Source organism: Andrographis paniculata, unplaced genomic scaffold, assembly GCF_009805555.1.
Source record: "Andrographis paniculata isolate CXL003 unplaced genomic scaffold, ASM980555v1 Contig76END, whole genome shotgun sequence".
In the NCBI taxonomy this organism is placed as follows: domain Eukaryota; kingdom Viridiplantae; phylum Streptophyta; class Magnoliopsida; order Lamiales; family Acanthaceae; genus Andrographis; species Andrographis paniculata.
The window spans coordinates 2,887,972-2,903,641 of NW_026137613.1; the positions used below are offsets into that span (position 1 = coordinate 2,887,972).

At 35.6% G+C, this 15,670-nt stretch overlaps 2 protein-coding genes across 3 annotated transcripts; one reads left to right on the plus strand and one right to left on the minus strand.

The window, feature by feature from the left end:
- Positions 1 to 3,463: 3,463 nt before the first annotated feature.
- On the plus strand, positions 3,464 to 5,449 carry LOC127266598 (myb-related protein 305-like). Its single transcript, XM_051296885.1, has 3 exons — positions 3,464 to 3,701; positions 3,783 to 3,912; positions 4,805 to 5,449. The coding sequence occupies exons 1-3, from the start codon at positions 3,572 to 3,574 to the stop codon at positions 5,256 to 5,258; spliced, it is 714 nt and encodes a 237-aa protein (XP_051152842.1). The 5' UTR covers positions 3,464 to 3,571; the 3' UTR covers positions 5,259 to 5,449.
- Positions 5,450 to 5,967: 518 nt separating this feature from the next.
- Positions 5,968 to 10,925, minus strand: LOC127266597 (haloacid dehalogenase-like hydrolase domain-containing protein At2g33255). 2 transcript variants are annotated; one of them, XM_051296884.1, is made up of 6 exons: positions 10,371 to 10,925; positions 9,236 to 9,278; positions 6,936 to 6,996; positions 6,715 to 6,849; positions 6,370 to 6,566; positions 5,968 to 6,281 (listed from the first exon to the last, which is right to left on the minus strand). In XM_051296884.1, exons 1-5 carry the CDS (start codon positions 10,714 to 10,716, stop codon positions 6,384 to 6,386), a joined length of 768 nt encoding a protein of 255 aa, XP_051152841.1. In that variant the 5' UTR covers positions 10,717 to 10,925; the 3' UTR covers positions 5,968 to 6,281; positions 6,370 to 6,383. The 2 variants fall into 2 exon arrangements, with proteins under 2 accessions (XP_051152841.1, XP_051152840.1); XM_051296883.1 differs by having other exon boundaries at positions 5,968 to 6,566; positions 10,371 to 10,923.
- Between the last annotated feature and the right edge of the window lie 4,745 nt (positions 10,926 to 15,670).

Genomic DNA, 15,670 nt, shown 5'->3' on the forward strand with positions numbered 1-15,670 from the left:
TTTTGGGATATCAAAAAATTTTGCTCAGCAGCCATTACCTCATAGATCTCAATCAATTTTTGATAGGTTATTTCTATAGTATCTTTGTCATTTTCTTTCTTGATATTTTCTTTATCTTTAAGTGTGAGTGCAACTACTTCATTTTCTTCATCACTTTAGGTTGCATACACTATTTTATTTTCCATTTTTTTAAGTCATTGCACACTCAGATCGAATATGTCTATATCCATTGTACCCATAGCATATTAAATTACCAGGAGTCACAAGTTTCTTCGACAATTTAAATTTATTCGACGTATCTCTTTTATGAGTTTTTGAGTTTGCTGGAGCTCCAAATTTTTAAGCACTCTCTGCAAGTCGTCTATCAGTCTGACTGCCATTCCCTCGAACCTGACGAGTTTTTCTTTCCTGAAACATCCGACACAATTTTTTGAAATAAGAGATAGCTCATCATCGCTATTTCTTGAGGTTTTTTCCTCGATGATAAATGTAAGTTTTTGTTTGGAATTGGGTTTGGTATAGTTCATTTCATAGGTTTGTAGAGTCTCGATGAGAGCATTTAGGGACATCGTCTCACTTTTCTCTAGTTCTTCAAGTGTCGAAACCTTAGGATAAAACTTTTCAGATACAATCCTCATCATCTTAACCACAAGTTCCCTCTCCTCATAGATTGGCCCTAGCATGTGTGCACGACTTACAACTTCCTTGAATATGTTACTGCATTCAAAAATCATCTTGTCATCCTTTATCTATATATTATCGAATTTTCTTTATACCATTTGCAACTTGGATAGCCTAACCTTATCATCCCCCTTGAATATAGCAAGTAGTGCATCACATGCATCCTTAGCAACAATACATGTTGAAATAATTTAATAAAGTGATTGGTCAACTCCATTTATGTTGGCATTTATGACTCTAAAATTTTCATTGTAGATAACTCTTTCTTCTGGGGTATATTGAGCTATTAGTTTTTCGACAACAATCGTGAGAATTTGACCTTCTCCTTTAGCTCCCACTTCAATCATAATCGTTTTTCAAGGAAGAGTCCACTCATTTACTATTGAATCCCATGTGTTTTCTCCAATTGATATGATAAAAACTTCATTTTCATCTTTCAATGTTGATAGTTCTTCCTATGGAGTAGATGAGGTCTCGTAATTGAGTTGTCCTTTTCTGCCATAGTTGTGGATCGCTTCTTAGAATATCAAGAAGTATGCTTTGATACCAATTGTTGGTCCCAAATTCACTTAATCAAATAGAAAACATATAATAGCATTAAAACTTTACTTAGAAAGATTAAGCCACGGACATATTTTGAATTCACGCAAACAGGCCGTTCACGAAATGATCAAACAACACACATACTTTGTAAGATGTAAGCAATACACACATAAATGTTAATCCATTTCGGTCATAGATAACCTACATTTAAAAAGTTCTAACTCAGGCAAGATCACACTCAATTAAAAGCAAATCAAACTTACTATAGAGCTGTATCAATTCTACCTCAAGAACTCTAATCCTACATTTCCAAGTTTGCATAGCTAGCCATCAATACACTCCCCAGTACCGCCATATATCCCTTATCCAGCTAATCATCACCAAAAAGTTACCTATTTTTCTTATTCCTATTATTCTTGTTTCATGCACCAACATTATTTTCATCAATGTTTGTCCTACAATATACGCTACACATTTTGTTGCAACATAATTTTTTTACTTGGGAGCCAACTGAAAGATTCTCCACTTTGCAAAGCTGGGTCTTCCATCGATCAGATTTGATTACATCAACATTTGGGCATCAGAATTTAGACTACCTTCTTGACATTAGGCTCAAAACTACAAACCCATTTGTAAAAATTAACCAAAACATAAAATCTACTGCCGACACTATATACTCATTCCGTTCGGCTTTAAGGGTCTCATTTACCTTTTACGTCATTATATTTAACATTAAAAATATCCTTATATTTGTATAATTTTTTACAAAAATTTTATTATAAGAAACTAATAGAAGTATTTTTTACTTTTTTTTCCATAATTTGTACTACGTTTTCATATAATAATTAATATTCAAATATTAACACGCAAAAAGTAAATGAGACCCTTAGAGCCGGACGGAAGTAATATATATTAACAAAAAGAGATCATCGCATAAAAGATGGTTTGGTGGTGCGAGGGTGAACTCGTGACTGTGAGGTCATAAATATTATATATTGCATCACTTGTTTGAACATGTTGTAACACAACTTAAGTATAACAATGAATAATATTTTTTTTGTTAATTTATTGAGATCGCAATTTGATTTAAAATTTTAAATATTTGTTGATCAATTAGAAGAATGAAGATCTTATTAAATAAGTTTAATTATTTAAGACACCATCTATTGCTATTTTAACTCAAATCTAATATAACTATGAGTAAAATAATAAATTTTAATGTTTAATTATACATTAAGAAACTATAAACCCTGATTAAATTTTAATATTTAATTATACATTAAGCAAGCATAAACTCCAAACCAAGCGTAATAGTATCAAGCGTAATTGTAGATTTTGAATCCGTGATCTTCTAATCACAAATTCACCTATTATATAAATCCGACTATTCATTATGAAACGAACATACCAATTTTGCATATATAAAAGTTCGATGTTAAGGCCAAAACTTTTTTGAGGTAAATTTCTTTGTGGATAAATGTAAAAAAAAAAAAAAAAAAAAAAAAAGAAGACAACTAAACAATACTCCAATATAACATAAAACATTAATATAAAAGAAAATTTACTCTTTTTTCTTTTTGTTCCTTTAATTAAGTGATCTGGTTATCATTTTAGAACTATATTTAGACATTGTATTATATTAAACCCACAATTAAAATTTTTACAAAAATGATCCTTAGTCTTTGGAATTGCTATCGTGACAATATGATAGCATGTTGTAGATGAAAGATGAATATCTACGTGAGGATCATTTTATGATCATAACTAATCTTAGATTATATTTGTTCCATAACTAAAATAATTTGTCATAACTGATCCTATTCAAATAGTATCCCCTTGTCATATTTGCAATTTCTAACTTGTTATCATATTGCATGCCAACAACTCTGGACCATGGTAATTATTTTTGCCAAATATTTTAATTGTAAAATTAATGTAATACAAAATTTAATTATAATTCTAAAACAAATAAAATTAGACCCGGGACTAATAAAATATTTTTTTCTAAAATAAAAATAAAAATAAAAAAGTAGACAGCCATTCAATAATTTCTGTCGATACATACATACAATATATGTTATATGTATATACACGTGTTCCATTAAAGGGCAGTTGCGTGTTTTCACCTAGATATGATATATACATACATTAGTAATTAATAATAAAAAAATGAAATATATGGTAGAAGATGATGAGAACTTAATGGCAATAGTACTATAAATACTTGGCAAGATGATGCTATTGCTGCTGCTATATAGATAAAAATCTTCTGCTTCTTCTTCTTCTTCTTCTGTCTGCAAATTAAAAAAGGATGTATTGACTGGTAGTTGTGTAATATGAAATAGATATGGGAGAAGAAGAAGGAGGAGGATGGAGAAAGGGGCCATGGACGGCTGAGGAGGACAGAGTGCTGATTGAGTATGTCAAAGTTCATGGCGAAGGCCGATGGAACAATGTCTCCACCCACCTTCCACCTGGTAGTTAATCAATTAATTAACTCTGTCCTAAATTAGAATGAACAAATGAACGATGAATTTAATTTTTGTAATATAATTTAGGGCTGAAAAGGAATGGGAAGAGTTGCAGGCTGAGATGGGTGAATTATTTGAGACCAGACCTTAAGAGAGGACACATCACTCCCCACGAAGAAAACCTCATTCTTCACCTGCATGCCAGATGGGGAAACAGGTCCTCTCTCTCTCTCTCTCAAGGAATTGATGATCTTTATTTCTTGAATTTTGATCTTGATATTTTATTTGAACAATATATTTTGATGCTATATTTTGTGTGAAATAAAAAATCATAAAGATTGAATAGACAAATTTTTTTGAAAAAAAAAATTAAATTGAAAAGAATGCTATAAAGTAAATATATATCGGGATCATTGTAGACATGACAAACCAATCTGGTTAAGTCGAGTTTGGGTCAGTTATAAACGAATTAGAAAAATTTTGATCTAAAATTTTTAAATCTTAATTTAAACTTACAATTTTTACTGGCAATTTTCAAATACATAATATATATATATTAAAGTAAAAACTATTTATCTATATCATGAAACCAATATTCAATAGTTGAATTAAGAAAACATTACAAGTATAGTACACAACAAAAACATACTTTGGAATTTGCTTTTCAATCTATTGAAAGAAAAAATTCAAATTCTTTTGTGTAACCTTTAATTTTGTAGGATTTTAGCTTAAATTTTATTTTATATTTTTATTTTTATAAAATAACTCATAAATATTTGAGTTGGATTGATAAAATTTAAAAAAATATTTAAATTTGAAGTAATATTAATTAAACATGTTATATGAGTTATTTTTAAGTTGAAATTTTTGATCTAAACTTACTTATTTAATTAAATGGGTTAAGTCAAAAATTTCAATTCAAACCCAACTATTTCAAGTTAATTTTTGCCTGTTCCAAGAAAAATATATCTTTTTGTTTTTATGGATTTTAAAAAATGATAATATTGAATAATGAAAAAAAAAATTATCTATATGTTATAATTTGTTGTATATTTTTTTTCGAATTAGCATTGAGAGAGGAATTTGTGGTTTTTATTTATTACATTTAGGTGGTCTACAATTGCTCGAAGTCTTCCAGGAAGAACAGACAACGAAATCAAAAATTATTGGCGAACACATTTCAAGAAGAAAGGGAAGTACCCATCTCAAAGTCCAGAGAAAACACAGGTGCGCTTAATGAGGCGACAACAATTTCAAGCGATGCAGCAGCAACAACAACAACAACAACAAACGGATATGAAAAGGATGATGTTATTGCTCGATGAGAGTGAAGAAAATGTGTCAACTTTCACGCATTCGAGACAAGAAATCATTCATCCGAGTGTTCAAGACAATCAAGGGTACTTTTGCTCGGATATTGAAGAGTATAGGCCTATCCCCGTGTCCTCGTCGAGCGAGGATATGATCTTATGGGATGGCTTGTGGAACTTGGAAGATTTGCAAGGAAATCTAACGGGAAGAGCTAATTATCAACAAACTATAGCCTCGACTCTCTTCTTTTGAATTGAAGTAGATGTTTAGGCACCTCAAAATAATTCCAAGTTTGATGGTTTTGGAAGGTGTACTAACACCCCGAGAGCCGAATACTTTGATTGTACTAAATAGTATGCAACTAGATGATATAATCACTTTCTCGAGCGAAAATCAAAGTAATAAAAAGTAAATTGTATAATATTATGTGTGTTTTACTAAGAAATCATTATTTTCACCGGTAGTTTAAAATGAGATCTATAATTATAATCACTTTCTCGAGCGAAAATCAAAGTAATATAAGATAAATTGTATAATATTTCGTGTGTTTTACTAAAAAAATCATTATTTTCACCCGTAGTTTAAAATAAGATCTATAGTTATGATCACTTTTTCGAGCGAAAATCAAAGTAATACAAAGTAAATTGTATAAGATTCAGTGTGTTTTACTAATAAATCACTATTTTCACCGGTAGTTTAAAATGAGATCTATCTGTATTTTGAAACAATTTATGCAAAAATACCCATAACTTAGAAGTTAACGAAGCATGTCTCAAACGCTTGAACTACAATTGCAATTGTATATTTCACTCCCACCCATCCCAAACAAACAAAATATGAATATTTTCATCCGTCGAGGTTAGACGGCAACTTCATGCATCAATTAAAGACAGGCTTCAAGGCGCAACAGATATATATATATATATATATATATATACAGCAATCAAACGAAGGACAGCCGGCAATACAACAGATATATATATATATATATATACACACATAAAGCAATGAGAGGCGCATACGATGTTGAAATATCATTAGGAGGAGCATAGCATATATTGATTCTTCTTCCTCGATTACTCTCACACCAAATAAATCTAAGCCACTGAACTAAATAGGTTCCGGAGTAGTAAATCAAAGACCTGTTTGTCGCTAGTAAAAAACACTGATCATAGGGCAGAGCTTACTGGATCGAGCAAAAGCAGAATGTGAAGTATTACCCGATCAAATGAACTGCTGCATTTTCCATTTGGATCAGACAACCTCCCAAGTATTCTGGAAATCTCCGGTGGTGTGTGAGTTTTAAATGAGCACAGAAATATAAGTACAAGAGATAGTAATACGGCGGGGGAGTAGAGCTGACCAAAGTCTGCAACTTCAACCGGGCATTCCAGCATCGGGCGTGAGGTTGAAATTACTTTCCAAGAGAGATTGAACTTGAGCAAGAGAAGTCACTTTGTAATCGGGTTTCAATTCTACATTCTGGTATTCTGGAGAATCGTACCTTCCTGTCTCGTCTAGCAAGCACGCAAATGCTCCTGCTCTTTTCCCGCACGCTACCTGCAAGAATAGAATGTACAAACAAATCAGTAATGCTATTATTCCTGTAAATCGGACTTGGATTGTCGTTTTGGTCGTAATTCCTATCAAAAGCATAGACGAGATAAAAAACAAAGAAATAAATGTTTTATGGAAAGAGTCGACTAACATCATCCTTGAGACTATCCCCAATCATCACGACCTCCCCTGGCTCCACTCCCCAGCTCGAACAGATATGTAGCAAGGGGGCTGGGTCAGGTTTATAAGGTCGAAACTCTCGGCTTAATGCGGGAAAAAATATCATCTACAGCGAGAAAAACACAAAAAGTCAAAAAAATGAGAGACCTCGGTAAACAAAACTAGCATCCCTACAGGTTCACCCGGCCTTACCCCCGAGCGCTGATGAAACAAGTCAACAGCTTCCTTCACGTTTCTAGTGATCAATCCTCTTCTGAAAATGAGGACCAAGGAAAACATTTTGATAGTCAATGACATGCAAGAGAACCCATTAACACCAAATTAAGAAACTTTATTCAAAAGCATCCTCCATCGTATTCAGAGCATCAAAGAAGGATTGATTAATTTCAACTTAAGCATACATTTCTATATAATAAAGATATACATTAGTAAAAGAGTTGGGGTTTTGAATCCAATGGGAGTGGATAATAAATTTATTTCACCCGCCAAAATTAACATGCTCCAGGTCCAATAATAATGAACTTTTTATGGCATAATATGACTTAAAGAGCTTATAGAAACAGGCCGTCAGACACATAATCAGATAAAAAGAAATCTCATCAACATATCCTTCAGATGCTTAAGCAACTGTAACCAAGTACTTAACGAAAGATTGGTGACTTTTGTCTATATCCATATATCTCTACTTGCATCTATATAGCATTAGAATTTTGATCTCTTCTAATTTGCAACCTGAATATCATGGCGTTTAAGAAGTGTTCCAGATTAATAATACATTTATACTCTTTTTACCCAATGCTAACGGCTAAAGGCTTTTCATACTAAATATCAAATGTTCTAATAACATGTTCGAAGAATGGCTGATTTTCTGTTGTTAAACTGAATAAAATGTGACAGTGTCTAGGGAGAGACATTAGAATGATAAAATCGAAATAAACTGTTATCCTAATGTTACTTTGATTTTAATAATACAAAATGGGAAACAATATAGTATGAAAAAACTCTAGAGATACCATTAATGGGAAAAAAATGTTATTCTTCATTCCCCTCAAGTTATGTATAGGTAATAGAAGAACAATGGTTCAAGCGTCCTGGAAAATTTTAAATTTGACATAGAAAAAGAGTGACAATTGAGAAAAGGACAAAGTGTGGAAAAAATTGTAGTGAAATAGAACATACCCAAAGAAAACAAATCCCGAATAAGAACATAGATACTCATTAGGGTAAATAACCTGTTATTGTCTGAAACACAAAAAACAGTAACAAGTAGTAGGACTTGCGTTAAAATAAAATGTTTTCAAACAAGGCAGTGTTGGGTTAGAAGCTTCACGGTGGGATGAACCAAGAAAAAATAAATACTCTAGTTACATAAACACAATATATTTGACTACAGGGGTAAGAGAAAAACCCTTGAAAGGAGTCGATAAAATTGTCAGCCGGTAGAGTAAGCCCAGTAGATAGTAAAGTGGAGATTGGAGTCACATTGCTAGAGGTTGAGCAGGGAACAAAGACAAAGACATAAACTGATGAATGTGAATTGCAAACATGATGTTGAAAGAGCTTAAGATTCCTTTTGTTGCCTAGTGGCTGCAACTTATCAAACTATTATAGTAGCAATCACTTGTAATCACAGTGCTGTTTCTATGACCAATAGAAATTTGAGGGTAGTGAGCAATGGCTACAGAGGTAGATGACTATACATGAAAAAAAAAAAATTGATGTGAAACCTATCGACCCGTTTTCTTATTAAACTCAATAAAAGGGGTGCAATCATATAGTTATAACAATAAACAAGCAAATGATCTCTCAGACTCTTTATTGAGTCTGTTTCATCTTATTTTGATGATTTCAATTTTCATAATTTATTTTAACAATACTAAATGAACAAGATGTATATATATATATATATATATATATAGATATATATAAGCAACATCAAAGATAATGGTGCAATATCCCTAATGTTTGCCCCAAAGGCATATTAATGAGATTTGCAATCTCAATGAAATTCATTCAATAACTATTTTAAAGCAGCTGCACATGTAATAACTATCATTGACTATGTATAATGATAGGTTGATGGTCGTCATGCCAGAATCCAGATGACTTGATAATAATATCACAATGTTTTAAGTCACAAATATTTACATACACTAACAGTTATTTTAAATTTGTTGCCTGTCAGTCTTTCATAGAAAAAGAAACTACAATTTTACATTCTTCTCCCTAATAATTTATATTATATGCGCATATAGAAAATAAACAGGATACATTCAAAAAGATAGTAGAGAAGGGGTGATGGGGGGGGGGGGGAGGGGGGCAATAGGTAACTGAATAAAATCATCCACCTTTCAGCTTCTACATAATGAAACAAAACCGGAGTGTATCAGACAAAAACACATGGTACGTAATAATATTAGAATGTAAAAGCTAGTGCAACAGAAACATTACACATAACATAAACAATCATAAACTGACTAGTAAATCATTACCTAATCTTCCTTGACTCAAGAAACTCATAGAGTTTAGAAGCACCTGCAGCAAAATTGGCTTAGATTTTAAAAAGCAGCACTAACACAACATCTTTGAATTCATGAGTGTTTCGAACCGAAAGATAAATCTACGAGCGGTGAACAAAACAAAAGGTTCTAAGAAAGCACAAAAAGGTCATAAGTTTTATTGCTTGGCCTCAAAACACGAAGTAAATATATGATTTGAAAGATAAATTAACTTCAAGAACTCATAAAAAACTGGAGGTAATTAATGTTAATTTTTGTTTGATATAATGGTCCGAATCAGCATATAAAAAAAAAAAAAAAATCTGACTTGAAAATAGCTAAATTTTAATCGAACAATCACCCATCTAAAGAGCTTCTGATTCCCCATTCAATAACAGAAACCTATATTATATTGACCAAACTTCAAAACTGTATCTCTCATGCGAATAGGTGTAAAAATAATAATAATAAATTAAAAATAAACGCATCCAGGAAACCGAAATGAAAGTAGTCAACATATAACAACAATTATAATACATATAAACCCTCTTCTCCACAAACCAAAACATTATTTAGCTACATGCTTGTACTAATTGCTCCAGTATTCTGTTGTTAATTTAGTATGATCGAAACAATATAATATGGATTACGAGATTTAAAGCGTAAGATCATATAATCCAAACAATATCAAACCTAAATTCAAAATGGATCAAGAGAACTACACCCCTCTCAGGGTTCTAGGGACACCACATTCTTTAGATTACAATATTCATGGCCACATACAGAACAAGCAACAAATCAAACAACTCAAACTCTAGGGTTTATACTCAAATTTCATTTTTATTATTTGACAGATTGATCCAAATTTGTGTTAAACCAGAAAAGAATTCAATTATAACTTCTAAAAGTATTTATACGATCAATTATCCTCATTTCGATTCTATATTAAGGTATTCTAAAAGTTCCCCAACATGTTCAAAGATGTCTGGTTTATCCTATTGTTCCCTCACCTTGAGCTAATTAATATTGCTAAATTTTACCCAACTTTGGTGGACCTGGGCGAGGCAAGCTACAATTACTCATTCATTTCAGCATCAGTTTAATTCAAAATTCGGAGAAGAAACCTAACCAGGCATAATCTGGAGGCGATCGGAGCCCTGCTTCTCGAAATCGGCGATAATCTGGTAGGCTCGCGCCTGTTCGTCGGGGCTCCACGACTCAATGTGGTGCAAAATGTCAATCCCCGATGGATTATCCGATTTAATCCTGGCATACTCGCGCTCGCCGAGAACTGCTCTGTACATTGCCTGGAAGTCAATGACGGGCACCGTCAGTGTGCCGTCCATGTCGAAGACAACCCCTCGCAGGCAGGGCTTGGATGAGGAGGAGGAGACGGCCATTGTTATTGAGGAGAATGCCCTCGATCTGGAAGGATGAAAGACTAGAAGGGCCCTGAGTGGGAGTGGGATTTGCATCACTTAATAGAAGAAAGCAACGGCGTTGGTGGAGGGGGGAAGAAGATGATGAGCCAAGAAAGATTCCATAATTAGGTCGGGAATCTTCTCTTTAGCTAAATTTTAAAGTTGAAATGCTTGTCTGGAAAACCTTTTTCTTTCCTCAGGTTGTGTGATTGTCAGTCAGAATAACACAACACAAATGAGGCAAAGACTACGTAGAATTGAATTGTGCAGGATGATGGGATGGTGTGGTGTGGTGTGGTGTGGTGCTGTGCAGGACATGTATGTATGTTTTTGTCCTATTTCGGTGCAGTTTAATCAAAATGCCAAAATGTGTATCAAACTTGCATTCTAATTTTGGTGCAAAATTTTTTAATAGATCTGTAGGATTGTTCACTCACCTAATTCTTTTTACACGATTTTAATATATATTTTATTATTTCATGATAATATTCAATATAAAATATTATTTTTTTTATAAATTATACTATTTTCTAAACAAACAAACAAGTGTATGATAAAATTATAATAAATGTATTATTTAATTTGATTATATAATCATATTATAAAATAAAGATTATAAATTTTATTATAAAACTAATAATAGTTTACATATTAATAAAAGATAAAATAGTTTTTTAATATTAATAATATCTTACTATTATTAATATTCATTCTCTTTCAATTCAAAGCATAGTTTTACTATTTTGTCCATTAGAAGCATTAATTTATAATTTTAGTAATTTTTTTATATATTAATACTAAAATATTCTAATATTTATTTAAATTACAAATATATCATTACATGTATAATTAATATATATATAACGTTATAAGGATAAAAATATCAAAATTTCTTATACACTTTCATTGATCAATAAAAATTATATTATTTTTTAATTTATTACAAAACTCTGAAATGTACGTTGGATGGAATACTACGTATAAGAGAATGATAAATAATTTTGTATTATAGTATTATTATACCGAGTTTACATTATTCTGAGTTATAATTGTTGATGTATTTTTTCAACAAACAAAAAGTAAAATTAAAAAATATGGAAATATCCTCAAATTTGATTAATTAGTGCCTGAAATTAGAAATCTCTAAACATTGTACGGTACAGAAAATAAACTGGAAGGTAAAATACTGGAAATTAAAGTGGTGATCCCCGAATCTCTTGACTTTGCTGTCGTTTGAAGATGATTGAAGATGATTGTCAGTTGCAAATTTTAATCCTTAAATACTCTTAAAAAACGGTACTGGAAACCGTCGCCCGAACAGTTACAACGCCTCTTTTTCAACCGTCTGCTAACCCTTCTCCTACTGACACGTGCCCTAAGCCGACCGAATTATCATTCTCACTCACTCTCAACAGTATCTCTAATTAGTGCCTGAGATTAGAAATTTCTAAACACTGTACGGTACAGAAAATAAACTGGAAGGTAAAATACTGGAAATTAAAGTGGTGATCCCCGAATCTCTTGACTTTGCTGTCGTTTGAAGATGATTGAAGATGATTGTCAATTGCAAATTTTAATCTTTAAATACTCTTCAGAAACGGTACTGAAAACCGTCGCCCGAACGGTTACAACGCCTCTTTTTCAACCGTCTGCTAACCCTTCTCCTACTGACACGTGCCCTCAGCCGACCGAATTATCATTCTCACTCACTCTCAACAGTATCCGACTCTTTGGACCGACCGTGGACCTTCCGCCTTTTTGGCTCAAACGCAGCTCTTCTGCCCTGTTGGTCCGACCGCAAATCTTCCGTCCTTTTTGGACCGACAGCAGTCCTTACACCTTATTGGCCCGACTACAAACCTTCCGTTTTTTTGGACCGACCCCAGATCTTATACCTTGTTGGTCCGACTACAAACCTTCTGCCTCTTTGGTCTAGCCACAAACCTCTCGAATTGCAGACCACCCGACTTGTTTGGTCCAGCCGCAAACCTCCCAACTTACAGACCATCCGACTTGTTGGTCCAGTCGCAAACCTCCCGACTTACAGACCATCTGACTTGTTGGTCCAGTCGCAAACCTCCCGACTTACAGACTATCCGACTTATTGGTCCAGTCGCAAACCTCCCGACTTACAGACCATCTGACTTGTTGGTCCAGCCGCAAACCTCCCGACCTGCGAACTTTCCGACCTGCGGACCTTCCGACCTGTGGAGCTTCCGACCTGCGGACCTTCCGACATGCGGTTTCCGACTTACGGACTTTCTGATCTGCGGACCTTCCGACCCGCTATTTCCTTAGAAATATATCTACTTTACCTGAGTTCCCCGCAATGCCCCTCGACCAGTTCGATCATCTCAATTGTTAGGCCCATTTTTCTTTTTACCTTGGGTTTTTTAACGTAATTCTAAATTTCATACGTAACAACTTGCCCGCTGCCATTGGACTTCTAAACGCCATTTCTCAATCGCTGTTTGGAAGTTCATAAACCACAATCCCACTGAGGAATTGCCTCTGCAACTGCGATCAGTTATTGCAACACATTGTGTCACAAAACTCCTTTCTTCAAAATCAGCCTTTGCTAATCGCAATCTCTGTGACTCAAACCATGACAAATCAATATGTTCCTGCACTTCTCTTCGACGGATCAACCCCCGAAACAGCTTTTGTAGCGAAGAAAATGCTTACTCCAACCATTCGCCCCTATTGCACTACCCCTGAAGACTCCAACCGAATGAGAGAGGTCTTGGAGGCAAGAAATCTACTCGCTATCAACAATCCCAACTACAACGCTATCCGTCTTCAAGATAACATCAAAACTCATCTGACGGATCCCAAGGATCCATATCGCACCTGGTACAAAAGGGTAGCAGAACATTTCCAGGATCAAGGGAAGAATCAACAAATCGACCAGGCCATACTCCTATCTACTCTCCCATGTCATTTACATGAGAAAGTTCTTCTAGCAATGGCGGCGTTTTGGTACCTTGAGATTTGCACTTTCCTTCTTCCAACAGCCCCCATTGGCCCCACCCTCATGGATGTGGCCATGATCGCTCATCTGCCAACCGTAGGGGAAGACCCTATAATGGGTACCCTAGACGGACAAGAGCCCAGTGCAGACCATCCAGGTTGGTCTCTGGCTAGCATTAAGGAATGGGGCTGGACAAAATTTTTAACCGATCAACAAGGAGCAGACGGTGCCCCTGTCACCGACCGCGAGCACACTGCTTTCCTGCTTTTTTGGCTCTATAAGTATTTCATCATTTCTCCTTCGAAGTGTGTTCTTCCCTCTCAGCTTGATTTGGCCATACATATAGCCTCTGGCTGTTTCTTTTCTCTGGGTACTCTTTTCCTTGCCAATCTGTTTGAAGGGTTATCCAGGGTTAGCACCCGCCTTACAGATAAGGACGGTAAAAAATTAGACACCGCTGCCTCGGGTCCTTTTTGGTTCCTGGAACTATAGTTCCGTCTCCATTTTCCCGATGCTTTCCAACTCGGTCATCCTCTCGTTGCCCCCTCACTTGAGAAGTCTCTAGGAATAGCCCTTAACCGACTGTGCTTAGGTCGTAATAATCTCCAAGCATCTGATCCGATCATAACTGCCATTCTAGCAGATGATCGTAACAACTACGGATTCTATATGTACCGAAAATACATAGGTTATGCGTCCAACTTGTTTTGGCCATTCCCTGTATCCTCACCTTTGTCCGAACCAGACTCACTTCCACATCCAACTTACTCTTTCTCCTGGGATGTTGCTCTTAAGCCCAGGTCCCTATTTACTAGCAAGAAAATTGATAAGAAAGGTCCCAAAGTTTTATATACCTTCAGCTACCAGCCTCAATTTTTGGCATGTCAATTCGGATGTCAACAAGGCTTACCTGGTCCCATTGCTCATCCACATTTAATAATTCAAAGTCCGTATGGGAGAGCCATTCCTAATCTGATTGTCCCGTACGTATCCCAGCTCACTAATTACATAACTTCCAACTCCTATATTCCCTTCCGAACTTCTCCAACTTCAGTTGAATCCTTTCGTGAGTGGTGGTCGGTTACCTGGGCCTTAATTGCTCCTGACAAAGATCGCCTGTTGGGCATTCTTCTGCCCCAGCTTACAGTGGTGTTGGGGGTGACCCCATTGATCAATACCCGAAGGAAACTAATCGTTCAAGGCACTGGATCGAGCACTCCGCAGAGAAAAAGAAAAGCTCCTCAGACTCAAGTTGTTCCCCTCTCTGGAAACAATCAACCGACCTTGATAGACTGCCCATCAGGTCGGGCACCTGTGAAGACCTGACCTCGTCCAGGCATTGTTCCAATAATCTTGATTCAATACAACTTCTATACTTAACATCTTATTAACCATCATTCTGAATTTCAGGTCTGACTTCGGCCAGAGCGACCGCCCAAACTACTTCCACTCCAAACAAATCAGCAGAGCCACCAACCGACCGACTCCATGAAGCAGAACCCCCGACCCAACGACGAGCGTTGGTGAGAGCGTCTTCACCAGCCGAACCAGCAACAACAAGGGTCTCATCCCGCAGTGAGTCGACTGCTTCAGAGATGGGTAGATTACCTTATGTCGCTTCAGACCCATCTCTGCCTAATATGGCGCCAATGGCCACGCTTGCATCCCCTTCTACTGCAATCGCCACTGGTGTGATCGCTTCAAAAGATAAAGATATCTCTGATGCGGCCCTTCAAATTGCTCCCGACGAACCAGCCGCGGTCGCCCCAGACGCTCCTGACCAAACAGCCGAGGCCGCCCCAGACGTGCCCGACGAAGGAGCAGCCAACGAGAGGGCAGCCGTCCTGGGGATAGCCGACCTGGGAGCAGCAGACCCAAGAGCAGCAGAACCTCTACCAGAAGCAGACAGACGGGAAGGAGAACATGTACCTGCTCAATCAAGGGGATTCTTACAAGAATTACAAGAGATACCCTCCTCTGACTCAGAGACTTCTGTTAATCTGGTAAACACTCGAGAATCCTTCTTCCCTACTATAG

Bases quoted from the DNA above. Each gene is read 5' to 3' on its own strand.
- LOC127266598 (XM_051296885.1), top strand. From the start codon at position 3,572: ATGGGAGAAGAAGAAGGAGGAGGATGGAGAAAGGGGCCATGGACGGCT. The intron at 3,702-3,782 runs GTAGTTAATCAA...AATATAATTTAG, and splicing joins CTCCACCCACCTTCCACCTG to GGCTGAAAAGGAATGGGAAG. The intron at 3,913-4,804 runs GTCCTCTCTCTC...TATTACATTTAG, and splicing joins CATGCCAGATGGGGAAACAG to GTGGTCTACAATTGCTCGAA.
- LOC127266597 (XM_051296884.1), bottom strand. From the start codon at position 10,716: ATGCAAATCCCACTCCCACTCAGGGCCCTTCTAGTCTTTCATCCTTCC. The intron at 6,997-9,235 runs GTAATGATTTAC...CCTCATTTTCAG, and splicing joins CTTGAGTCAAGGAAGATTAG to AAGAGGATTGATCACTAGAA. The intron at 6,567-6,714 runs GTTAGTCGACTC...CTATTCTTGCAG, and splicing joins GGGATAGTCTCAAGGATGAT to GTAGCGTGCGGGAAAAGAGC.